The sequence below is a fragment of the Podarcis erhardii genome (assembly GCF_964252035.2).
Source record: "Podarcis erhardii genome assembly, chromosome: 6".
Lineage (NCBI taxonomy): Eukaryota > Metazoa > Chordata > Lepidosauria > Squamata > Lacertidae > Podarcis > Podarcis erhardii.
In genome coordinates, this window is record NC_138510.1 from 42,096,529 (window position 1) to 42,122,090 (window position 25,562).

At 44.4% G+C, this 25,562-nt stretch overlaps 1 protein-coding gene across 2 annotated transcripts in view; it reads right to left on the reverse strand.

The window, feature by feature from the left end:
- TMCC2 (transmembrane and coiled-coil domain family 2) overlaps positions 1 to 25,177 on the reverse strand; it is a 95,110-nt gene extending 69,933 nt beyond the window's left edge. The window contains exons 1-2 of one of the 2 annotated variants that reach the window (XM_081865223.1): positions 25,036 to 25,177; positions 24,430 to 24,651 (exon numbers count right to left, since the gene is read on the reverse strand). In XM_081865223.1, coding sequence (XP_081721349.1) covers positions 24,430 to 24,618 — 189 coding nt within the window. In that variant the 5' untranslated portion in view covers positions 24,619 to 24,651; positions 25,036 to 25,177. The remainder of the gene's footprint in view (positions 1 to 24,429; positions 24,652 to 25,035) is intronic. The other variant, XM_081865226.1, reaches the window with a different exon arrangement.
- Between the last annotated feature and the right edge of the window lie 385 nt (positions 25,178 to 25,562).

A 25,562-nucleotide genomic window follows, 5' to 3' on the forward strand; every position in this document is an offset into this window, starting at 1 on the left:
CCTCCCAACTGAACTTGCCAGCTATAGATATTAACTCCTGTCCATTTGTCCTGCAAACTCTGCTTTAAGGAGTCCCATGAGTTGTCACAAGCTTTTGCCAAAGTCACAGCTTCACTAGACTGAGGGGGACAGAGAAGAAAGTCTAGAAGAGAGCTGGGTGCTCTGCTGCTTTTGCCAAACCACAAGGCAAGCTATGGTTACAGTTACTCAAGTCAAGCCTAACCAGAAGCTACAGGCAATGTAACCAAGTTTCATGTGTAAGTGCAAAAGCAAACCATAGCTTCCTTCATTAAATCATCATTGAAAACTGAATAGGAGATTTTCCTTTCTTCAAAGTTTATGTGGCTTTAGCAGCTAAAAGTCTTGGTTGTGGCCCGCTCGGGTTTCCTCCACAATATGAGGCAGGAAAGAATGCCAGAACAAGGGACAAAATGCTGGTCTTACATCCTGGATAGCCAATGTGGTGTCCTGCAGATGTTGTTGGACTGCAGCTCCCATCATCCTTGACCATCGGACTGGCTGAGGCTGATGGGAGTTGTGGCCTAACAACATCTTGAGAGAATCAGATTTGGCTATTACAGTCATACCTCGGGATGAATACGCTTCTGGTTAGGCAAATTCGAGTTGCGCTCCATGGCGACCCGGAAGTAATGGAGCGCATTACTTCCAGGTTTTGCGTGCGCGCATGCGCAGACCATCAAAATGACATCATGCGCATGCGCAAAAGCGCCGAAACATGACCTGCAGATGCGCGGACACGGGTTACGTTTGCTTTGGGATGCGAACGTGGCTCCGGAATGGATCACATTCGCATCCCGAGGAACCACTGTACTGCATTAAAATATAGGCTACAAAAGTCCAAGGCATTTATCGCCTATGCAGTAAAAATGTATATATGTGTGGGTGGGTGTATACATATATATATGTATACATATATATATATATATATTTATGCATATAAAAGTTTGCTTATAAGCAGAACAAACTTCTTTTTGGGACATTGCTTCAAGATGGAATGAAAGAGCCACATAATCTTTCCAAGGAAGCTGGAAGTCAGGAGCAGGAAAATGTTGATCCTGCCATATCTTGCAACATATCAAAGCAATTAAACAACAGATTGTCCCCCAGAAAGACCACTGGGTGGCAACTTGTGTCAGTTGCCATTTCAAATGAGCTTGTTGCTATTTTTGGAGCAGAGGACAAATTTCCCACCACATCATCCCATATCTGTGAGTGTTTAATGCACGTGGCAAAGAAGTGGATCTCTGGAAGAGATGTGTGTGGTGGAGCCTGCTCCCAGCCTGCAACTCCCTGAACCTGGCCTGCTTCGAATCCATTCATTAGTCTGTGGTGCTTATGGGGCATGGTTTGGTTATGCATGGAATGTAGATAAAAGTTTTTCCTATGTATTGATCAAGGATCCCTAGGCGATGAAATAAAAGGTATTTCCAATCCATGTTACATGTTGTCCATGGCCATAAAAGAAAGGATTTAGCTAATGTTAGTGGATGCAAACATAGTTAAAGATTATTTTTTTCATGAATACACTATGTGGGAAATTTTCTAATTTCATTTGTATGCATTTCTAATTATGGGATCAGATCTTCTAAAGGATGACAACAAGGACATTCTGTACATTCTCCTCCCCCAGGAGAACATGGTATTTGGCCATACATTACTTCTTATCTTGTTTTATTTTTCTTGCAGAAAGATTAACCTGTAATGCTCTTTCATTATTAATAAACCAGACTGAGCTTGGTTATGTGAAATCATTAATATGTAACAAGCCCAACAATGCTGAGTTCTTTTGAAAAACCTGACAAACGGTGACCCTACAGGAGCTGCAGTTTGAAGAGCATTTAGAAAAGTGATCTAAGCAGCCCACTGACAAGGAGTCTGCATCAGCACTCTCATCTAATTAAATTAATGATTTTGTATTGGGAAAACAGCTGAAGACTCAAAAGTCCACTGCTGGTGCAAGAATAGCAGCTGACCTGAGACCAGGGCTTTCTTGTGGGATCAGGGCCACCATGCAGGTGAATCTTGGCATGAGAAGTGCAAGCTTCCATCACATTCCATCAAAGCAAACAGAATGAAGCCAAGGCAGGAGTCCCTGAAGCAGAAGCAACTGGGCCCAATTCTAATAAAAGAGCAGCATATTTACCTCCAAGGATCTCACACTCAGTGCAGCCTATGTACTGGTTAAAAAAACTCTTGGAGAGATGTCAGGCTCCAGGCCAGAGGCCTTCCCTTTCAAAGCCTTTTAAACCACAGAGCCTAGGGCTTGCTGATCAGAAGACTGGCGGGTCGAATCCCCGTGACGGGGTGAGCTCCCGTTGCTCAGTCCCTGCTCCTGCTAACCTAGCAGTTCGAAAGCACGTCAAAGTGCAAGTAGATAAATAGGTACCGCTCTGGCGGGAAGGTAAACGGCATTTCTGTGCACAGCTCTGGTTCACAGAAGCGGCTTAGTCATGCTGGCCACATGACCCGGAAGCTGTATGCCGGCTCCCTCGGCCAGTAAAGCTAGATGAGCGCCGCAACCCCAGAGTTGTCCGCAACTGGACTTAACGGTCAGGGGTCCCTTTACCTTTACTAACTTTCAAAAAAGGGGTGGATTTAGATGTCAAGGCACTGTTGAAGAAAATTGCACCTCTGGACGTCACCTTGCTTTTTCAAGGCTTGTGTGCTCCATGTCACAACACGGGCACGACATGGGGCAAGCGGTAGGGAACAAATATCTAATAAATCCAAAGCAGACCACAGAGGATCTTCAGCCCACCTGTGTTCTGGTTTGCCTACGAATGCAAAACTCATCTTGCCACACAGCTATCCACCATATAGCAGATCAGACTATTGGTCCATCTTGCCTAGTAATGCTTATTCTGGCTGGCAGTAGCTCTCCACGGTCTCAGACAGAGGTCTTTTCTAATGACCAGCTACGTGGTCCTCCTAAATAGACATGTTAAGGACTTAGTCTGGTTCAGTCCTTTCTGCATGGTCGCAACCAGGGAATTCCTCTCTCAGGAACCTCTCCCTCCTTGGAACTGTTTTTTTTTTTTTTTTTTTTGGCGGGGCTTATCTATTTGTTAATAAAAGCATTTATACAAAACATCAGTAGGACAATCATTAAAATGACTGGAAAATCAAGAGGCATTTAAAACAACTGAATAGGCCTGTCTGCTTTTTTAAAAGTCTTCAAGAGATGCCTGAAAGCCAAAAGTGAGAATGCCTGCCAAATGTCTGAAGGAGGAGTATTCCACAGCAGGGAACTAGTGACACTACATGCCTGATAGCCACTTGAGACCAGTTGGGCTTCTGGAACACATGGCACAACTAACAGCACTCCTCTGGATGATCTCAAGAATTCTGCTGGGAAATAAGGGCTCAGGAAGTGCTTAAGAGCCTGGACTCGTTTTTCAGCCCTTTGTATACCAACACAAGAACCTTGAACCTTCCATGCATTTCGCATTCTCTATGCCTGAACCCTAGTTTGAGCTCCACTGAAGTATCAGAGAAGGGGCAGAAACATTCATTTCCCAGACATCAACTTGATCTCATGGTTCCTGGAAGCCTCACATCAGTACCCCATGGTTTAATCAAAAGTGAAGAACATTTAATGTGTAGTTTTCTGCAAACTAGCCTCAAGTCACTCAACTCCCACCAGTACCCAAATCATTAGGCCTCCTTTCTTCTCATTAAAAGTTAGGAATAATTTACTAGCCACTAAAGTTGCACAGGGGAAGGGCAAAGAGGCTCAAGCTTTCCTCATCAGCCAATTGACTTTAAGAATCAGAACATCTTACCAATTTTCACCTGTGAAAAGGATTACCAGAAAGAAAAGGGAAAAAACCCTACTGTATTGAATTGCTGCTTTGGGCCATCATGATTTAAAGTTTATTCTATTTATAGAGTCTCTATGGAAACGGAGCGCACGTAAGGTAGAAAAGAACTATAAAACCCACAGATTTCTGCATCATGGTACAGAATGGATTTAGATTCTTCGTTTGCCCTTTAAAAAAGGCTCATGGGAACCAAAATGCCTGGTTCCCACATTTTAAAAATAACCATTTAAAAAAACATTTTTTGAAAAAAGAGGCTGGGGACCGGGAAGGAAAAATAGGCTATTTTCACAGCATCACGCCATGCCTTGCGTTCTCTCCGTATTTCCTTTTGGGAGAAAATGGACAGATGACAACTGACATAACCAGATCATGCAAATGTACACTGGCAAATTATTCTGATCTATGGATTTCTCAAAAGAAAGTAAGAAAAGCCCTGCACAGTCAGGCCAAATGTCTACCAAGCCTAACATCATGTTTCTAGGGAGGCTGTGTGTCCTACTTCACAGTCTTCTTTTTGAAACAGTTCTCTGTCTGGTCCAAGGCTGCATTCACACAGCAATTTATTTCATTTCCCTGACATTTCCCAAGCAGGTAATTTCCACATTAGATTTGAGCTTTCACACAATGTAAAAGCCACTCCCAAAAAACTAACGGAATATAGCGCATGTTTAGCCTTCATTTCTGTGCTATTTGATTCCAGGAAAAAATCCATGTGTAGCCCCCTTAGCCTAGAAAACTGTGGTAGTAAAGTGATGGAATTTGGAACAGTATACCAGCAGACAGTTAATTCCTGCTGTTTTTATGTGGAAACAGAATCAGGCACATGTGGAGCATTGCCCAATGACATCTATTGCTGTGTCAAGCCACGCCCACTGGTATGAACAAAATATAGGGCAACATGTCATTCCAAAAAACCCCATTTCCATAGCATAACAGGTACTGCAGTGTGAAAGGGACGTCAGAAAATAGGACATAAGTCCTAGCATTATAATCAGGAAAACTAGCGCCAGATTCCCCACATCCAAATGCACCCAAAGTCCAGGTATCTTCCTCCATAAAAAGAGATAGGGGCAGGAGCCTTGAAGCTGCTCAACGACAACACATGGACAGCAAAAGTGAGTAGGCACGAAGAGGGCACTGGCTTTAGTCTTCTCTACCATAGTGAGATATCCAATCATGGAACTGTAGAGTTGGAAGGGATCCCAAGGGCCATCTAGTCCAACCCCTTGCAATGCAAGAATCTTTTTGCCCAACGTGGAACTCAAACCCACAACCCTGAGATATATAGTATTTCTGTTTAAATGATGGCCATTTTTTCCACATTTGCACATACATACAAATTAGGATAGGGTACCTCTTTTTCCTTTCTCTGTTTTTGCACAACCCCAGAGTTGGTCACGACTGGACCTAATAGTCAGGGGTCCCTTTACCTTCCTGCCAACCTAGCAGTTCGAAAGCACGTCAAAGTGCAGGTAGATAAATAGGTACCACTCCAGCGGGAAGGTAAACGGCATTTCTGTGCACAGCTCTGGTTCACAGAAGCGGCTTAGTCATGCTGGCCACATGACCCGGAAGCTGTACGCTGGCTCCCTCGGCCTATAGAGCGAGATGAGTGCCACAACCCCAGAGTTGTCCGTGACTGGACGTAATGGTCAGGGGTCCCTTTACCTTTTATAAATTAGGATAGGGGATTGTATGCAGATCTGTGACCTCTTTTTTCCTTTCTCTGTTTTTGTCTGTTTGTTTGACAAGCATGAGTGGTCATCCTACTGCTTCCCAAAGTGGCCAGCTAACTATTACTCGGAAGCTCATAAGTAGACCACGAAGGCAGCAGGCCTCCCCTGACGTTCGTTCCCAGCAACTGATATTTCGTGGCATACTGCTTCTGAACCTAGAGGGTCTGGGAGATCAGCAGAGCAGCACCAGAACCTGCCGATTGGTTCCAGTGGCGTGGTGGCTAAGGTGTTGGACTAGGATCTGGGAGACCAAGGTTCAAATCCCCACTCAACCACAAAGCTCACTGGGTGACCTTGGGCCAGTCATTGCCTCTCAGCAGAATTTAATTTACAGGGTGGTTGAAGCTCCTTGAAGGAAAAGTGGGAATATAAATGTAATAGGTATAGAAATAAATAAAAGACCTGCTCTTCGCCAGAACATACAAAAGTGCAATACCGTTGGTTGAATCTAATACAGTCGCTGCATGAATGGAACAGATTTAGAGGAGTAGTGGGGAGGAGAGTAAGAGGAAGTCCAACTGCATGATCCAAAGTTGCTTTGCGAGTGCAACGACTTTGTTGGATGCAACCTAATTAAAGCAATGATTTAAAATAAAATAAAAACCACCACCCATCACCTCAAAACAATAATTACATGCCACACATTACAAGGAGGACATGATAATGATAGTATGCCTCTGAATCTCATGCGGCAAGAGTGCTATTGCGCAAAGAACTTACTTATGGGCCTCCCAGAAGCATCTGTTTAGCCACTGTGAGAACAGAGGGCAGGACTAGATAGGCTTTTGACCTGATCTAGCACAGCACTTTTTGTGTTAATATAATTAACCCCAAGCCTTGATATATAATAAAACTGCATCCTATTCAATCATGAGTGAGTCAATAACAGCCTTCAAAGCATGAAACGTGACTCAATTTCCAAACAATGCAAATGAAAATTTTAGACAAATTACCAATGCGTACTGCTAGTGACAAAAGTGTAGGAGTCTGTTTCCGTGTATTGCACACATTTACAGAGATATTTTACATATATGTAGAGGCAGACACCTAAACCTTCTGTCCCTTTGGATAATCTAATTTATTGTTCTGGCTAAATAACTGACATAATTAAAAATAATAATTGTAAAATGGACTTCAAGGTACATATTTAAATGTGGTTTTATTGGAACAGCTTGCAGGGCTTGCTCTCAAGGCCCAAACTCATGATAACTTTTGACACGGTAAAGTCACCGTGAAGTGATCTTATGGCAGCAATTTCATGGTTTATGTGTGTACACTCTCATGTAACAACAGTAAATAATTATAATGGCAAAGCAGAAAAAATTCAAAAGGCAGAATTTGACCCAACCTAGTAAATACTGATTTTTACCACTGGGGGGCAGACAAACAAAATAGTGTATTTATGACATGAAACCAACATTGGTAAATAATGATAAAGATTGTGGTGGTGGTGTTTGCTCTGGGTAATTACCACATCAAAAGAAAGATTCCGGCCATAGATACAACCTTCAGTTCAAAAAAATCACTGTTTCAGTAAGCCCCTCCCCCATGACTTAAAGGTGAAAGCACTTCCTGTACAAACAAGAGTCTTGGTTGAAAAGAAATGAAGTGTGTGTGTGTGTGTGTGTGTGTGTGTGTGTGTGTGTTTATTATTAAATTAATAACCCATCTTTCACCCCAAAGCTGTCCTTTTTTCCTTTTTTTTTTATCTCAACAACAACCCTATGAGGTAGATCAGTAGAGGTAGAGATTGTGGTTGGTCCAAAGTCACACAGCAAGCTTCATGACTGGAGATTTGAACCCTGACCTCCCAACTTCTAGTCCAGCACTTTAACCACTACACCACACTGGGCCCAAATGTAGCTAACGTGAGTCCTAGATAAGTCCCACCGAACCCAATGCGACAAGTCAGTTGCAACTAACTCAAGACCCACTGCTTCCAATGGAACTTAGTCAAGACAAGTGGGACCTGTCACAAAATGTTTCATTGTGGAGTGCTCCTGTTCAAAGTGCCAGCCAGCTAGCCAGCCATGTCTTCATCTTCTTCCAGGATACTCCATTACACCAACAACTAAGTTTTCCAGTTCTCTCCCCAACAGATAGCATTAGCATTCTATGCCCCCTGAACACGATAAATTCTCACTGGGCTTTGGGGGGGGGTTGCTCCCTTGTTTTTCCCCCTGAACCTACTGATACCTCCTTTTTGTGCACAGGTGATATCATTTGGGCACTCACTGTTGAAGTATTATTATTATTATTATTATTATTATTATTATTATTATTATTATTATTATTGGAATCATCCAACATTTGCTTTGCAAATGGCAGATGGCTGGCATAGAATGACTGTTGCTCAAATCCAAGACAGACAGAAGCTAAAGTGAAGTTATGCTGCAGAAGAGGGCACAGATTCATATGTGTTACAAATGCAGTCTGAGAATATTATCTTATTTAGCAAACCCATTCCGCCAGGGAAAGGCCTCTAGCCTTCACAACAGGGCTCCCCCTTCTCCTCCTGCTGCACGCCCCCTACACCTCACCCAAATCTCCTCTGGAGGGGAGAGAGGCACCACACCATAGCTGCAAGCTGCAGAACCATGAAAGCACACATACACACAACTGCCTGTGAGGAGAACCTGAGCTTACAGGGTTAAACAGCTCAGAGTGTACGCACTGCCCACTGTTGGGAGGAGGGAGACCCTGCGTCATTTCCGAGTGTCTCCAGTCTTTGTTCTTTTTCTCTACTTTCGCTTTTGAGGAGAGAGGACGTGTTTTTCACGATGCTGTTCGCTGTGATAGATAATGGATAGTCTGCTGTAAATAAACTGCTTCTAGCTGCTAATATCCTGAGTGGACTTTATTTTAGCACACTGAAGAAAGCTCTGAAGAAGCTTTGCAGCTTTCTCTTGCTGCTGCGTAAACTCTGCGTTTTTTGCTCAGAGCCTTTGGAATGTGGCCTTTGAAGTCCAGCAGAGCTGCGTAGCCGAAGTGGGCTGGACGCCAGGACTTATCTGAGCAATAAATCTACTATCTGACAGGTTATGGACAGTAATTGCAATTAGAGGAAGCTGCTTTGATGTCCGGTGGAGAGCCTGTTTGGAATGCTGTGTGCTTACAAAGGCTGTAAAAGGTGAGACGCTGCTGTTTTTGCTGCCGGAAGAAGAAGGCCTGCTTTGAGGCTTTGCCTGGGAGAAAGCAGGGAAGCTGGCTGCAAGCTGTGTGCTGCAAAGGGACGCCAGAAGCCTATCCTCGGAGCCGGTTTAGTACGCGTGAGTACTCCACAGCCCCAAGGGGGGACCAGGGGAGGAGATGGCAGAACTCCAGGAGAGTTTCAACGTCCCCTTTGAGAGATTAAACCAGCAAAACTGGGATATCTGGGTTAGAAGAATAAGGGGGTGGTTTTTGGCCACAGGGCTCTGGAGCATAGCCCAGAAGGAGCCGGTCCCACCCATGCCACTTGCTTCTGAAGATGACGCAGCAGGCTTTGAGGCTGCTTTGCTGGAGGACAGACAGCAGAGAATGCAAAGGGAACTCTGCATGCTGAAAGCAAGCGTGAACGCTTCGCTATCGCTCCATTTGGAGGGCGTTGAGTCGGCTCAGGCCGCTTGGCAGTTGCTGAGGAGTCTGTGTGCAAGCTCAGCAAGAGACCAGGGCCCTAAGAAAGCCGAGAACAGGGAGGAAGCGGAGAGCCCAGAGGGGGCTGCTGGCCATGTTCCTGAAGTTACAGCTGGGAGTAGCTGCTTTGTCTCCGAGGGGCTGTGTGATGCTGAGGCCTACAACCAGAGTGCTGGGGAGCGTGCAGGCCCAGGCTGTGCACCCAAAGGTGGGGGTGCTCGGAACAAAGGAATGGCTGAAGAGGGAGCTGTTAGAGCTGTTGCTACGCGTCGCCGCTGTTATCGCTGTGGCTCCCCCTCCCATCTGGTGAGAGACTGTCCAGTCGAGGCACAGGAACAGCCGAAGGCCGTCTCCCGTAGCAACCAGATAAAGAGCTCTTCTTCAAAGCGTGGGAAAGGCAAGCCGAAGGCAGCTGGCAGAGACACTGAATGTAAACATTTGGCAGCCTCTATGGCTGCAGTCAAGAGTTGTCAACAGGATGCTGTGCTGACTTTTGTGGTAGACTCAGGAGCGTCTCATCACTTAGTGCCATCTGCAGGATTCCTGGAGAACTGCACCTCTGTAACTTCTGGAAAGACTGTGTGTTTAGCAGATGGGACTAAACACCCACTCACGCAGACTGGCTCACTGTTTTGTTCTTTCTTACAGGATTCGATCCAGGCTTTTGTTGTTCCAGGACTGTCTTGCGCATTGCTGTCTGTCAGCGCCCTTCTTGCTGAAAACTACAAAGTGTGTTTTGAGAACAATAAGTGTTCTATTTCTAAGAATGGACAGCACCTAGTCAGTGTTGAATGTAAAGACAGGTTGTTTGTGATAAATGCTTCTTTTGCAGGTACAGGTGACACGGAGGTGGCTCAAGCACAGTGTGCCAACGTTCCAGTTCATGATGCGTGTGCTCACTTATGGCACCGACGCATGGCTCACGTGTCCTAGGGGTCAGTGAAGAAGATCCCAGAGTGTACACAAGGGTGCAAAATGAAACCTTGTGCTAAGTTTCTAGATTGCAGAGCGTGCAAGTCTGCAAAGGTAAAAACGTGCACATACCCAAGGTCTGAAAGGGTGACCACTAGGGCTTTTCAATTAATTCATGCAGATTTGTCAGGTCCCATGTCTGTGACCAGTTTGGGCGGAGCCAAATATGCGCTGGTTCTGATTGATGACCATACTCGGAATTCTTGGACCTTCACGATCCAACACAAAAGTGAGGCTACACCGCTAATCAAAGACTGGATTGTGGCTGTGGAACTGCAGTTTTCCACACGGGTGCAAAGCTTTCAGAGCGATCGCGGTGGGGAGTTCACTGGGTCTGCACTGCAAAGTTTCTTCCGCAAAAAGGGGATTCAACACAGATTGACCTCTCCGCACTCTCCCCAACAGAATGGGATTGCGGAAAGGCGGAACAGGACTCTAGGGGAGATGTCCGCAGCTCTTTTGTTTGATGCCGGGCTCCCACAGCGCTTTTGGGGGGAGGCTTGGCGAACGGCCAACTTTATTCTGAACAGGTCTTTCAATTCAGTGGTAGGTGACACCCCGTACTTCTTGTTGCACGGAAAGCAACCGAAAGTTCACTACTTTCGTGTTTTTGGTTGTGAGGCTTGGGTCCTCATACCAAAGGCCAAACGCAAGAAAGGTGAACCCAGGTCCCAAAAGATGATTTTCTGTGGGTATGAGCCAGGGACCAAGGGGTGGAGCAATCAGTCCAGGATTCTGCTCAGCAACAGTGCTGAATTCTGTGAGCAGAGTGGTTGGGCTAGGATACATGGGAACCCTGACATCCTGTCCGAGAGTCTGTTTGACTCTGCTGATGAAGGTGAGGAAGAGGTTGAACCTGCAGCCGAGGCTCAGAGTTCAGACCCAGTGCAGGCAGAGGGGAGAACTTCTCCCAAGGCTGTGAAGATTGAGCAACGCAGTGCTCCATCTTCCCCCACAGGTTCGGCTGAGAAGTCCAGAAGGCGCAGTAAGTCAGAGGGGGAGCTCTCTGATGCCAAGGACGTTCTGGCTGGCCCCAGTGGGTCAGAGGGAGTTCCTGAAGTGGTGCTGCGCCGTTCTGCTCGGACGACCAAGGGGAAGCCTCCTGAAAGGTTTGCTGTCACTAGCGTGTGGGTCGGAATGGCACAGTGTGAACCCGAGAGTTTTGAAGATGTTCAGAAACTACCTCAGGAAGAAGCCAGGAAATGGCATGAGGCGATGCAGAAGGAGATGAACTCAATGGAGTCTCTAGGTGTGTTCTCCCTCACGAAGTTGCCGATGGGCGAAAAAGCCGTGGGTAGCCGCTGGGTTTACCGTCTTAAGCCTACAGCGACAGGAGAACCGCAGTATAAGGATTCACTCAGCGCAGGGGGTTGCATTATATGGAAACGTATGCTCCCACCTGTAGGAGTGAATCTCTACGTTTGCTTTTGGCCATAGCTGCACAAAGAGGGTTGCTGGTGCATCATTTTGATGTGGACGTTGCTTACTTGAACTCAGACCTCCAGGAGGATTTGTACATGCTTCCTCCTCCAGGGTTTGAGGGCAATGAGCGAGGTACTGTGTGGAAACTTCACAAGTCAATTTACGGCCTGAAGCAGTCGGCCAGGAATTGGAACTTGTGCCTGAATGAAGCTTTGGAGAAGCTAGGTTTCAGGAAGAGTCTTGCTGACAGTTGCTTGTTCCTTAGAGGATCAGGAGACTCGCAGGAACTGGTGTTATTTTTTGTTGATGACATCATCCATATTGGAAAGGCAGACAAACAGGTGCAGAAGTTTGCCAAAGAGCTTGGGAAGCGGTTTCAGCTCAAGAACCTGGGTGCAGTAAAGATCTACCTAGGCGTGCAGATAGCGAGAACTGAGGATGGTAGCTTCTTGCTCAGTCAGAAAGGCAAGATTGAACAGTTGCTTGAGAAGTTCAGAATGTCCGATTGTGCAGGAGTTCGGACACCCATGGAGACGAACTTCGTGAAAGATAGCCAGCAAGCAGAAAGTGCCGAGTTTGAGAATGCTGAGCTCTTTCAGTCAGCTCTAGGTAGTCTGTTGTATCTGTCCCAATGGAGCAGACCAGACATTGCCTTTGCTACCAATCTGCTAAGTAGGGAAGCGTCAAAGCCCAGTGTGAGTGCTTGGCACGGTATCAAGTGGGTACTGCGCTACCTGCAGCATACCAAAGACTTCTGTCTTAAGCTGCCAGCTGAAGGTGAGGCGAAGCTCACATGTTATGCGGACAGTGACTGGGCGAATTCGCAGGACCGCAAGTCTGTGTCTGGGTTGGTGGTAAAGTTTGGGAAGTCACTAGTTGGGTGGAAGTCCCGGAAGCAAAGTCTCATTGCGCTGTCTTCTACTGAAGGTGAATTCAGTGCACTGTCAGATTTGTGCCGGGAACTAGAGTTCTATAGGTGCTTGGTGCAAGAGATCTATGGGGATTGTAGCTTGCCCATCACGGTTTGGGAAGACAATCAACCTTGTTTGAAACTGGCTGAATCTGCGCAATTTAAGGCCAGAACCAAGCATCTGGACATACGTTTTCAAAATGTGTGTCAGAGTGTTCAGTCAGGTTTGATTCGGCTGAAGTATTGTGCCAGTCACAGTAACCTGGCCGATGGATTCACCAAACCTTTAAGCTTCCAGCGTCATGGGGAGTTTTGTGGTGGTTTGGAGTTGGGGCTAAGTTCTGTACTTACTCCCCCCACAGTGGTGCAGCGCGAGAGGGGGTGTGAGGAGAACCTGAGCTTACAGGGTTAAACAGCTCAGAGTGTACGCACTGCCCACTGTTGGGAGGAGGGAGACCCTGCGTCATTTCCGAGTGTCTCCAGTCTTTGTTCTTTTTCTCTACTTTCGCTTTTGAGGAGAGAGGACGTGTTTTTCACGATGCTGTTCGCTGTGATAGATAATGGATAGTCTGCTGTAAATAAACTGCTTCTAGCTGCTAATATCCTGAGTGGACTTTATTTTAGCACACTGAAGAAAGCTCTGAAGAAGCTTTGCAGCTTTCTCTTGCTGCTGCGTAAACTCTGCGTTTTTTGCTCAGAGCCTTTGGAATGTGGCCTTTGAAGTCCAGCAGAGCTGCGTAGCCGAAGTGGGCTGGACGCCAGGACTTATCTGAGCAATAAATCTACTATCTGACACTGCCCATGTAATTCAATGTGGAAAAGGATGTGTAGCACCACCAGCTAGGAATGGCAAGCCTATCCCAGTTTGAATGTTCTCTTGTTGGTTATTGCTTCTCATGGATAACTCCTCCATTTGGCTTGAAGTCTACACGCTGGTGCCTGCTTTGGACCAGTGTGATACATTTAATAAGGTAAAGGGACCCCTGACCATTAGGTCCAGTCGCGGCCGACTCTGGGGTTGTGGCGCTCATCTCGCTTTATTGGCCGAGGGAGCCAGCATACAGCTTCCGGGTCATGTGGCCAGCATGACTAAGCCACTTCTGCCAAACCAGAGCAGCGCATGGAAACATCGTTTACCTTCCCGCCGGAGCGGTACCTATTTATCTACTTGCACTTTGACGTGCTTTTGAACTGCTAGGTGGGCAGGAGCAGGGACCGAGCAACAGGAGCTCATCCCGTCGCGGGGATTCGAACCGCCGACCTTCTGATCGGCAAGTCCTAGGCTCTGTGGTTTAACCCACAGCACCACCTGCGTCCCTTACACATCACCAAAAAAAGAAGAAATGATTAATCAAAAAAGAGGACATAGATCTGAATAAAATTTCCATAAGCTAATTTATATGCCTAGATGCAACGAACACTACAATTTAAACAGTAATGCAATACATTTCACCATAGTGGGGTAGACTGTGAGCAGATGACCTGTGTGCTTGCTCAGTCGGCCCTCCATGTGCTCACTGTAGATGGGGAACTTCAGGGCCTCTGCTCGCTCTCCATGCAGTGATTCTCTTTCTTTAAGCCAGACTTCAGGCCAACTGAACAGTTTATAACCAGTATGAGGTTGGCCACAGTTCTTGAAGCAAAATCAAATGTGACCTGAAATGGTGTGTGTGCCTGCGCTCGCACGCATGCCTTCCTTTATCCTCCTTAAATGTCACCTCAAACAGAAATGAAAGAATCTGCACACATGTGCCATCTGAAGTCCTGAGGAATTGTGACCTTTATATCTAATTAATTTACTTGTTTAACTCACACAAATCCACTTGGAAAAACTGGTTCTTCAAGATCCATGTGCTATTCCTCCTGAAAGGTTATTAAACATCACTGAACATTTACATGTCTCGAAATCCCACATACAGGTTTAGCAAAGTATTGTTTAAGGATTATTTATGTAATGTAATTTTTGCCCACATGATCTCACGAAAGTGACCCCAAGGCAGGGTGTAGTAAAATATTAAACCATAACATGAATAGAAAAGACCATCAAACTAGCATCCGGTACAACACAGTATCATAATCGTGATTATGGCACAATTCTGTGTGAGCACCACAACAAGTGCAGGAGGCAAGAAGAAAGAGTTGCCAGCAAGCATGAAGTGTTGCAAAGGGTCCACTTACAAACACTGTGTTATCATAAGGGCGGCATAATGATAAAGTTAACATTTAGCATAAGTTATAGAGCACAACACTCCATGCACCAAATGTTTGAGCATGCAAGAAAAGGACTGAAACCCACAATAGCAAACCAGACAGTAGCTGATAAATGATTTTACAAGGCGGTCACTAATCATGTCATTCCAGAGCCCAAGCTGGTACTGTTCATGCTGCCTGACAGCAAATATATTCAGGTAACCCGTAGGGGACTTGGCTCACCTTGACAATGACCTTCTAAGACTGAAAGGCAATAGCTTATTCTCCCACAGGACACACATTTCAAGCATACTATGCAAGAGCTCTGACACTGGACATACTAATCTTCACGGGTAAAAAAGGGCAAATGTCACATCCACCCACTCCAGCTATCCCACAAGGCGAGACGTTAATGTCTCCTGACAGAAGTAGGCTTCTAATCTTCAGAGACGTCGAACCCTGAAACAGTATCTCCAGAATGGTGCCAGAGACAAAGACGGTAAATGGTTTTAAAACTAAGCTGAACACAGTTAACTATAGGTTTTCAATGCTGCATTTTAATTTAGAGCTATCCAAGTACCATTCTGGGGATGATTTTCCTTTGCTATCCCTTCAGGTTTTGAAGTGCACAGCGAAGCAAGGAAAGGAGATCACCTATTTTCACAAAGCAAGGTTAGGAAATTTGTTTGCACATTTGTGCCAAATTCACAATATATTTGCAAGTTGATGGACTGCTGATAATTAACATAACCGGCACATTATTTTAACCAACATGGCAGATGCCAAATTGCAGATGGTGAAAAGACTGCACTTCTGCAACATTCTATTCCAAAATCAAACCACTCAAATGTGAAAAAGGTTAAGTCAGCTTCTGCAAAATATTTGTGGAAACTGAAAATGTATAATGATACATTGAGTTCCCTTTTAGTCCACTGCAAGCCCTTCAGCATTTTAGTTTTTACCATCTGGTTTATAATGTTTATTGCTGCAACAAGAGGACTAGAAACTTGCTACTTTTGTTTCCAATGGAAGTTGGGCTTCTTGTGGGGTGCAAAACAAAATACTTATATATGTAATTATGTTGAAAAGCTTTGGCTCCAAGCCAAGGAGCAACAACACATTTGTGGATCCTTGTTATTTGGCTCCTAGTTCCTGATTCTAGTCTTCCTGCTATGCAGTGTTGAACCTTGCTTGAACTTCCTGTGATGTTGACATTGGACTCTTGCATGATTCTGTCATGTTTGAACCTAGACTAAATCTCTGTGTTTGAGCTTAATGTGTTTGAAACATACTGCATCTGCAACCCTGCCCTCATTAGTGAGTCCTTTGGTGAAGGTTCGTATCTCCTGCAGTTGGGACCCTAGCACCAGAGGGTATTTCCTGGAGCATGACATCCTGCTTCACCGCCATCCCAACAAAAATCCCACCCCCGCTCGCCAATGCTTCGATTAGGCCCAGAAAAAAGCTTCCATTGGTACCAATGGGACTTGCTAATGGTGCATTTAGCATCCTGTCTAATGTGGCTCTCAGTTCCCACCTTAACAGTGTCAGGAAACAGGGTGAACAGCTATACTGCTACTATGCTGGAGAGTTGTCTGAGCCCATGATTTAACTGCAGGGGAGATTTTCCCAGCACAAAGTTTAAGCGCTCAGCTTGCAAAGAATTATGACAGCACCTTACAATGCAAAACTTTCATAGTTATGTAAAAGAACAGGACCTATACAGTCACGCTTAGATAAGGAAAGCAACGCTGTTCTCACTCTGGGCTTGGAAGGAGCCTGACTTGCACTTCACCAAGGACTAAATTATATTCTGTTACACTCAACAAAATGTGCAAGAGAAGAATACGCCCAAAACACACCAAAAAAATCTGCTAGCTTAAAACATTCAGGTCTTCATTTATTACAAAGACAGAATGCCTGTAAACACAAGAAAAAGAAAAATGAGACCCAAGGCTGTCATTTACTAAGTTTTCACTCAGAAGACTGCACTAAATCTTTATAAAGAAAAAATACAGTGATGGTGTTAGAGTTTGGGCAGTGACTGCATAAGGCAGAGGTAGGGAACCAGTCTCCCTCCAAATGTTTCTGAAATACAACTCTATTTATGACCATTGGAAGTGAGGAGAGCATTGGGTCCCAACCTGTGCCACCCCGCCAGCTGCTACTGCAGAAGGTCCCATGTACAACCTCTGGCATTTCCTATTCAAGCAGATCAGAGAGCAGGTGGCAAGAAAGGCTCTGGTGTGAGATGCTGGGGGAATGATGCTGGTGGCCAGAGGAGACAGTGCTGGGCTGGATAGATGGACAGTCTGGCCTGGTATAAGGCAGCTTCCTATGAAAATTAAGATGGTCACTGCCACTGGGCAGCAGCCAAGAGGAAGGAGGACCATAACAGAAGGAAACACAAGGTTACAGAGACACAGGGGCTGCTATGTCAACAGGAGCCTGCAGCCCACAACCAAACTTCAGGAAATCCACAACCAAACATCATGCAACCCATAGCATCATCCAGCTCTTCAGAGTAATGGAAGCAGGTGAGGAAGCAGAGAGAGATGGGGTGACACAGAGGAAGATCAAGGGATAACAGAGAGAGTAATGCAATATTATGCACTTCTACTATTTTTGGCTGCCGCTCCACTCTCCATCAGATGTGTGCCCACCTGCAGTTCTAACTCCTGGTTGCCTTTTCCAATGAGTTAAATGGACCTTCATAGGAAAAAGGTCCTCCATCTTTTCTTTAAACTATCCCCACTCCTAGCAAAATTAGCAGGCATGTAAAAATGGGAATATTTGTTTGCTTTCTAGAACCACTTTGCCTCAAGCTGGCAACAAAGGTTCACTTTGTGGAATCACTCAATGCTTCATGCCCAGATCTTCACTCTAAGGATTCTGCAAGGTGCATATTTTTAGTTGCAGAAATCCCAAATGAACTTGTGGCCTGCTATTAGCAATGTGTTTTTAATCTCTGGGAGATGCTACTGGGAAAAATTGGGATATGTCACTACATCTGGGAGAAGGTTGCCAAAAAATTATATTGACAGCAGATCAGTAAAAGCTTGGCCAGCAGTTAGAAACCAATTCTCCATAGGACTTTCAATTCTCCCTTTAGTAAAGTGAAGGGGTGTGCATTTATTTATGACACTGAATTTATTATGAACTCAGGCATCCTGTTGCTGAGCTTATAACTGCTGCCATCCAATCTTAGGCAGAATTAGGTCATCCATCTGCTGTTGTGTCTTGCCAGGACTTTTTCCTAGTCCACTTCTGCTCTAAAAGGCTTGCTCATCACCAGATGATTTGAACTTTTATTTGGATAAAGGTATGTACGCAACCCTGCACTCTCTCCTCCCCAATCACAGGAAAACAGATTCTTTCCTGCTAAGGATCCAGCAGAACAATTAAAGTCTGAATGTTTTGCAACGAAAAGGGTGCATATTTTTACAACAGCACCTTTGTTATTAAATTAACAGATCAAACCCAGCTTTAACCAAGGAGGTGAATGTGAAGCTATTGATACAATGCTGAAATAGAGAGATCTATGAATGAAGGTCCAGGTTCAGTTCCCAACATGTCAGTTAAAAGGGCACCCTGGGCAGAATTTAACAAAAGGAGTTGTATGAATGAGCCTCCGTGGGATTCCACTTTTGGAGAAAATGGATGCATGAATAGTCCCATGCTTCGGCTTTCCAGTGCAAAGTTTAATATGCTGAAAGCAGACCTATGCATCTCTTGAATGCTGACATGTGGATTTTAAGTGCTTTGCTGGTCATGAGCTTTTGGCAAATGCCTGATCCTGCCACCCCCTCGAGCTGACTGCATGGAGGGAGACTTGTCAGTCCTGTCCACTTCTGCAGCACATGCATCTCAAAATGCAAGCTACAACTTGCGGCAGAAAGTAGGAATGCAGACTTACTTGTTCACTCTCATCATTGTGAGCTGTAAAACAGGGATGGGGAACCTATGGCCCTCCAAATGTTGCTGGAGTACCATCACCATCATCACTGACCTTTGGCTATTCTGGCTGATTGGAGCTGAACAACATCTGGAGAGGCATGGTTTCTCCATCCCTCTTATAAAGTGTTAAACAGCCGTGTGTCAGACTTCTTTCCATTCTTTCCCACTGTTACCTATTCTGATCCAAGTGGTTCCCAAACTTTCTCCCCCACAGACCACTTGAAAGATGCAGAATAACCACTTAACGATTTTTCTGCCTATCTTAGCATTTATAATCCACCATGCTAAATGCTGCATGGTTTTTAAGTGTATTCTTATTGCTTGTTTTATTTCTTATGTTGTATTACGGTTTGAATTAATTAAAAACCAATATGGATATTCAGTGTAATGGATGTGCTCTCTCCCATCTTCAACCACAAATCTACAGACATGGATCACCTGAGTGAAGCTCTTGGACCACTGGTGATCTATGGGCTGTGGTCTGAGAACCCCTGAAATAGATGATAAATAACATGGGCAACAAGACAGTACCCTGTGGGACACAGGGGGACAGAGCAGAAGTCCCACAATGCACCCTCTGGTTGAAGTATTGAAGGTAGGAGTCAAACCACTGAAACTTGCCCCCCCACCCAATGTCCCAATCAACTGAGCCCCTCCAGATGGATACCATAGTGAATGGTATTAAAAGTCACCAAGCTGGTCTAGGAGAATCAACAGGGTAGCATTCCTCCTGCCTCTCAATAAAGTTAATCAATAAGGCCAACCAAGGCTGTTTCAGTTTCTGTTTCTGACGCAGTGAACTGAGCAAAACAGAAGGTGAGGGGTGGGGGGAGCACTGAATTTTGGCCTCACACAGGGTGCCACTGAAAACTGAAATACCAAAGTATGCCCCTGCAATCTGGCTCAATAAACTTGGTGAGAGCAGAATTAGGATATGGTAACCAATGATGAAATTTGGAGGAAAAACTAGTCCAAAGCTTAAAGTCCTTATCTGTGCAAATTAGGAAGCTGTATTTGAAGTTGGTCCATGGCTGGTACTTAATTTATTTATTTCATAAAATTGACTGTAAACCAAAACCTCAACAAAGTATACAAAAAGATAAAACAAAACAAAACAAAAAAACAAAACAAAAATACTTTTGAACAATATTTTAAAACATACAAATAGTTAAAATCATAAAACAGATTAAAATTTACAACTTTGTGAGCATCTGGGTAGGGTTGCCTAAACAATAATGTTTTCAGCATGTGCCGAAGAAAATACAGTGAAGGTACTTGCTTGATATCAAAAGACAGAGTTCCAAAATCTCAAGACAGTTCTCTTTTGTGTGCAAGATTTGTCCCCTCTGTGTTAGAAGGGGTGTGGAATTATAGGCTCCTATCAATACCTGTGGTGGAACTGCCCCAAATTTGGGGGCAGTTTGGGGGGTGACAGGTTTTGCTGAAATTGTTCTCCTTACTGATCAGCTGGTCCCATTATCTCCATAGCTACCTTTCTAAAATGTTTTTAGATATTACAAATCAGGAACTCATCACACAATTCTTGGTAGGTCCTCTGCTACCAGTATTACATTTTGGAAAACTTTTAATTTATGCAATCTTTCTTTTTTGTATAGTAAAGTAGGACACTTAACCCTATTGGGGGGTGAGGAGTAACACGAATTTAAGGTAGCCAGAGGACAAAGCACACATGATGCATTTTTCACAATACAGTATGGTTCTATCTCTTATACAAACAAAACAGAATATAACCAACCCGTTCTTCCAGTGTATTCAAGTATTTGGTTACGACATATAACCCTAGTCTCAGCCAGGGAGATAATTATTTATTATTATATTTACATATTTACATATGTCTTTGCTTTTCTTACTCTGCTCTGCATTGTAAAATATATTGCTTATTTATTGTCTTATGTTTGCTTGAAATAAAAATGCAGACAGCATTCCTTTTTAGTTCCATCAGGCATTTGAACCATGAAATTATGAAAAATTGCAAAATCAAATATAATCAATATTCAGTCATTAATAGATTGGCTACCCTGATATTAAAAATTGGGCCTGGGTGAATGGCTGCGCTTTTGGTAATTCAGCTCTACTTTTTAGCTTGTGTAAACTAACACAGTTCTTCTGAAGACAATGAGTTACAGCCATCTGTGTTTCCTGCTTCACTACATTATTGTTTCATACTATAAAATGGAGAACCCAGATGCTTCTTCATTTTTGCAAAGCATGGCAAAAAAAAAAAGAAAGGAAAAGGAAAACACCACACATACTAAGTGCAATTATTGCTAAGTGCTAATTGTTATTACTGACCATTATGTTATCAACGGAGGAGAACATTTTTTCATGCATTAGCATATAATGGGATTCTGAAAAAAAACACCCATTTTGGTCTCTTATCTTGTTCTTTTCAAGAAAAAGGCATAATAAATAATTAGCATTCCATATCCCTTCTGGTCATAGTTTGTTCCGTGTCCCAGTTAAATACTGGAATTGGAAGGAAATTGTTCCTTTTGTTTTTCTTTGATGCCACTGCTATTCCTAGTACATTAAGTCTAGCACAGCACTATTTGAAATTTCCTGATACTCCCTAAAATGCCATTTGTGCCTCTCCCATTCCAAGAAGCAATAAAAGGTCTGCAGTGAAACTTACTAAATAGCCTCCTCTACAGCAGCGCACTCTAATCTATATATTCCATCACCTGTGGATGCTCTTGCTCTCTGGACTTAGTACAGCCAAAGAAAAAGCATCCCAGGGGAGTGAGCAGGGGCCATTTTCTGACTGTAAATGTGTTTAATCCTATCAGAGGAGATGAACATTCCTTGTTGATCTCCTTAGTGGCAGCTGCAATGGGTGACTGCTGTGTATTCAACAGGTTATGTTCAGGGCACTAAGTCCTGCTTCAGCGTGCTCAACAAAGACCCACTGTAGCCAAATTGCTTCAGTTGCTGCAGCCTGAATAGTAAGAGAGGCCTCTACTGATCAGCCTAACACAAAGAGAATTACACTGACGCAAACTATGGTAAGTGTGGTTGTATATTAAGCAGGACTGACATTATACCGGTCAATCTATTTGCCCCTCCTGTCCACAGCTCTGGCTGGCAGTGGCTCTCTAGGGTCTCAGGGAGAGAGGCCTTTCCCATTACCTGCTGCTTGATCCTTTTAACTGCAGGTGCAAGGAACTGAACCAGGGGCTTTCTGCACTCAAAGCAGGTGTTCTGCCCTTGCATCCAATTTGGAAGCTGCAGCTAGTGCAAAATGTAGCTGCTAGAAGGCTCAAGGGGGAATTCACCTCTGCACGTGTTACAACAGTGATGCAAGGTCTGCACTGGCTGGCTATTAGCTACCAAGCCAGGTTCATGATTTTGCTGTTGACATTTTAAAGCCCTAAATGATTTGGGATCAGTGGGCTTAGCAAACTGTTTTCCGTGATACAGACCAAGTCAAAATTTAACCGTCTCCAAGGAAACCCTGCTTGTTGTTCTACAACCAACAAATTGTCACCTGGTGACAACATGGAAGAGGGCTTTCTCAGTGGTCACACTCACACTTTCTCCAGAGTCAAAACAAAATAAAAAAATTCCTTCCAGTAGCACCTTAAAGACCAACTAAGTTAGTTCTTGGTATGAGCTTTCGTGTGCATGCACACTTCTTCAGGTATCTGAAGAAGTGTGCATGCACACGAAAGCTCATACCAAGAACTAACTTAGTTGGTCTTTAAGGTGCTACTGGAAGAAATTTTTTTATTTTGTTTTGACTATGGCAGACCAACACGGCTACCTATCTGTAACTGGAACTTTCTCCAGAGGCAGCAGTAACTAGTTTTAAATGTTTTTTAAATACAAATATGTTTACCCAAACTTTCCTGGACTTTGTTACCTAATTTTGCAACTTTCTACTTTTTATGCACAGTTTAGTTTTACCTATGAGATATAGTTTTAGTCAGCTACTTAAAGGTTGTATTCGATTGTTGTATATTTATATGCATTTCTGTTGATTTTTGAAAGTTATATTTTAAGTGAACAACTTGAAGACTACTTTTTCTATTAAACATTTGATCACTAAATAAACAAGCAATTCTTCCTATTGCCTTCCAAGCTGCCTCTGCAGAATTATTTCTATTAGAACAGCAGCAAGGATCTCCTGTTGAGGTCAAGCAAAAAAAAAGCTTGCAGCCATGCAATTTTAGAAAAAAAAGTCCACAGATATTACAAGCATATCAAAGATCAGCCTTCACTGATGCCTTCCAGATGTTTTGGACTACAACTATCATAAACATGTCAACATAGGTAGTCCAAAATACTTGGAGGTTACCTGGCTGGTGAAGGTTGCCTAACATTGTGACATAATAGTGACCAAATCGAAAAGCGACAGGAACAACTTTCTTCCACTATATAAATGTTTTTTTCCTGCTTGGTTGTCTGGAGGGGAGTCTTACTTTCCAAAGGTGACTAAATCACTATGTAGAAGTCTACAAAAACATAGCATTAGAACTTCCACTTAAGTGTAACCTTTTGCACTCTTTGTCTATACACTTTAAACTGCTTTACCAAACAGGTTAATAAATATCACTCTATTTTTACAGAAGCAAAGTGACTCAACAGCACACACACGAGGAGGCAGCTGTGAATGCTGGGAAATTCCTGAACCGCAAGCCAATAAACCATTCATACAGATTATACTCATCACACAACCCTTAACGCATAGTACTGCTCAGAAGAGCTATTTTGCATAATGTGTCTGTGTCATAGCTGTGTATAAAAGTTCTATTTTATCACTGATAAAGATTTATTCAGATGCATTTTGCAACCACATAAAGATTTACATGGCTACATTGTAAGGGAAAAGGAAGCTTTGAATTGTATCGTGCAATGGATATATATATATATAAATGTTGGTTCACCCCAATGGCCCATTAAGATCCAGCATCCTACCTGTGACCATGTACAATATTAAAGGTTTGGGAGAAACCAAAGAACAAGATACAACCATTATAACAGAATGAACGATTTCCTGACATTCACACTTGGCTTCTAGCAAGCCTGAGACGAAGCTGCATGCCTGAACCATTTTGGCAAAGAAATAAACACGTGAAATGTCCCTGTTATGCTATTGGCTGTTACGACACCTCACGGCATTATGCCAAAGGCATACAACTGGGCATAAATTGACACACAGAGAGAACAAATAACAGTAAGTCATAGTTCTTATGGAACAGCCACTGGGCAAAATTTGAAACTAGATACTATTAAGAGCGCAATCAAATGTGCTAGATCCTATTAAGAGCACAATCTGTCAACCAAAGAGTAAGTCCAACTGAATTCAACAGGACTCACTTCTAGGCCTGGAGTCCAAATGCATTTATAATAAAAATGATTGTGCAACACAGGTATTCAAAAAAACATTGAATCTGATTGAATCAACACTGTCTGCACCAGTGCTGGGATGCATTACAAAAAAATTATCTGTATAATAGGAATATGGCAAAGATGACTTAAAGGTGGACCAATATTATTTATATGAGTGTAAGGAATTCTCACACCAGGAACTTGCCAGGCAAGTTGGCTAGTGTTACCATTTGGTAAACATTGGGTTGACTGACATGCCTTCAAAAAGACAGCTCATAAATGTGGCACCTGTAATATTTTTGCAGCTGTCAATAATTTAAACGTCTGCCAGTTGGAAACTGGAATGTGCCTTCCAAGCAGCAATAAAACAAAACAAATGAAAATATGCCTTCTTTTCTTTTTCTTTCAATAGGGAGATAGACCTACCAAAGCTTACCTTTAAATCAGGAGGCTTACTCCGGGTAACAGGATGGGGCGGAGGGTTTGGATTGGAGGCAGCCAAATCTGACAGGGCGGCAGCTGAATCCCCAGCCTTGGCATCCATGGTGGACAGGACAGGGGCATCTTCAGCCCCAGCAGAGTCTTCGTCTGATTGCTGCAGCTCATCCGATTTGCACCTCTTCATGCTGGGTGAGAAGTCGGGCTTGCCCTTCTGCTTCTTGAAAGCATTTACAGATGAAAAACAGAGGGAAAGAGAGGGGGAAGGGGGGGGAGAGAGAGAGGAGAGGAGAGGACCAGACAGGCTTGATCACCACTGAAGACTGAAGTTCATTTCACCTGTGAGATGCAGGGAGCCAGACAGGCCATAGGGAGGAGCTGGGGAGAAGATGCCTCCATCCAAACTCACTGCATTGGGTAGAAGCAGGAGTGAAACCACCACCATTACCACCAGCACTACTACCCCCTCCCCCAAATTAAAACTTTGGCTGCAGCCACATCTGCAAAGGGCAGTGGCTGGAATTTGATGGGGTGCGTGTGCAGATGCCATGGATTGATACTCACCCCCCTCCCTCCTTCTCTCCCTCCTGGCAATGCTACTCACTGTTTAGGAAAGCAAACGAGAGCCTCGGCTCTCCGCGCCGCCTTGCAGGGCTGCAAATTCCCATCCGATGAGTGCATGTCTTCTCCCTTTCATTCAATGTCCCGGACAGCTGCTCTCTGTCTGCCTTGCTATCTCCCCAGCCAGCCAGCCAGCCAGCCAGCCAGCCGCCGGCCGACCCACCCTCTCCCTCTCTCACTCTGAGAACCCACTTTAAGCCGCTCCTGCCCAGGCTCAAGAGCAAATCCCTCAGCCTAACCCACCCATCTAAGCCAGCCGGCTTGATAGTCTGACTGACAGCCGGGCAGGGCCAATCAGAGCCCGAGCCCGATCTGGAGAGCGGCAGGAGGCAGACCCCGCCGGGCACTTTCCAGGCTTGGTTGGCCGGTGCCCCTCCGCTTTCCCCGCCTCGCCCCCGTGCCGGCCCCCGCCCGCTTCCCGGGAGCTGTCGATGGGGGAATGGTGCTGCACAGGGCTGCGGCTTTGCAGTGCAGGCAGCCGCCGGCCTCGCGGCGTTGCGGAGGCTGGGA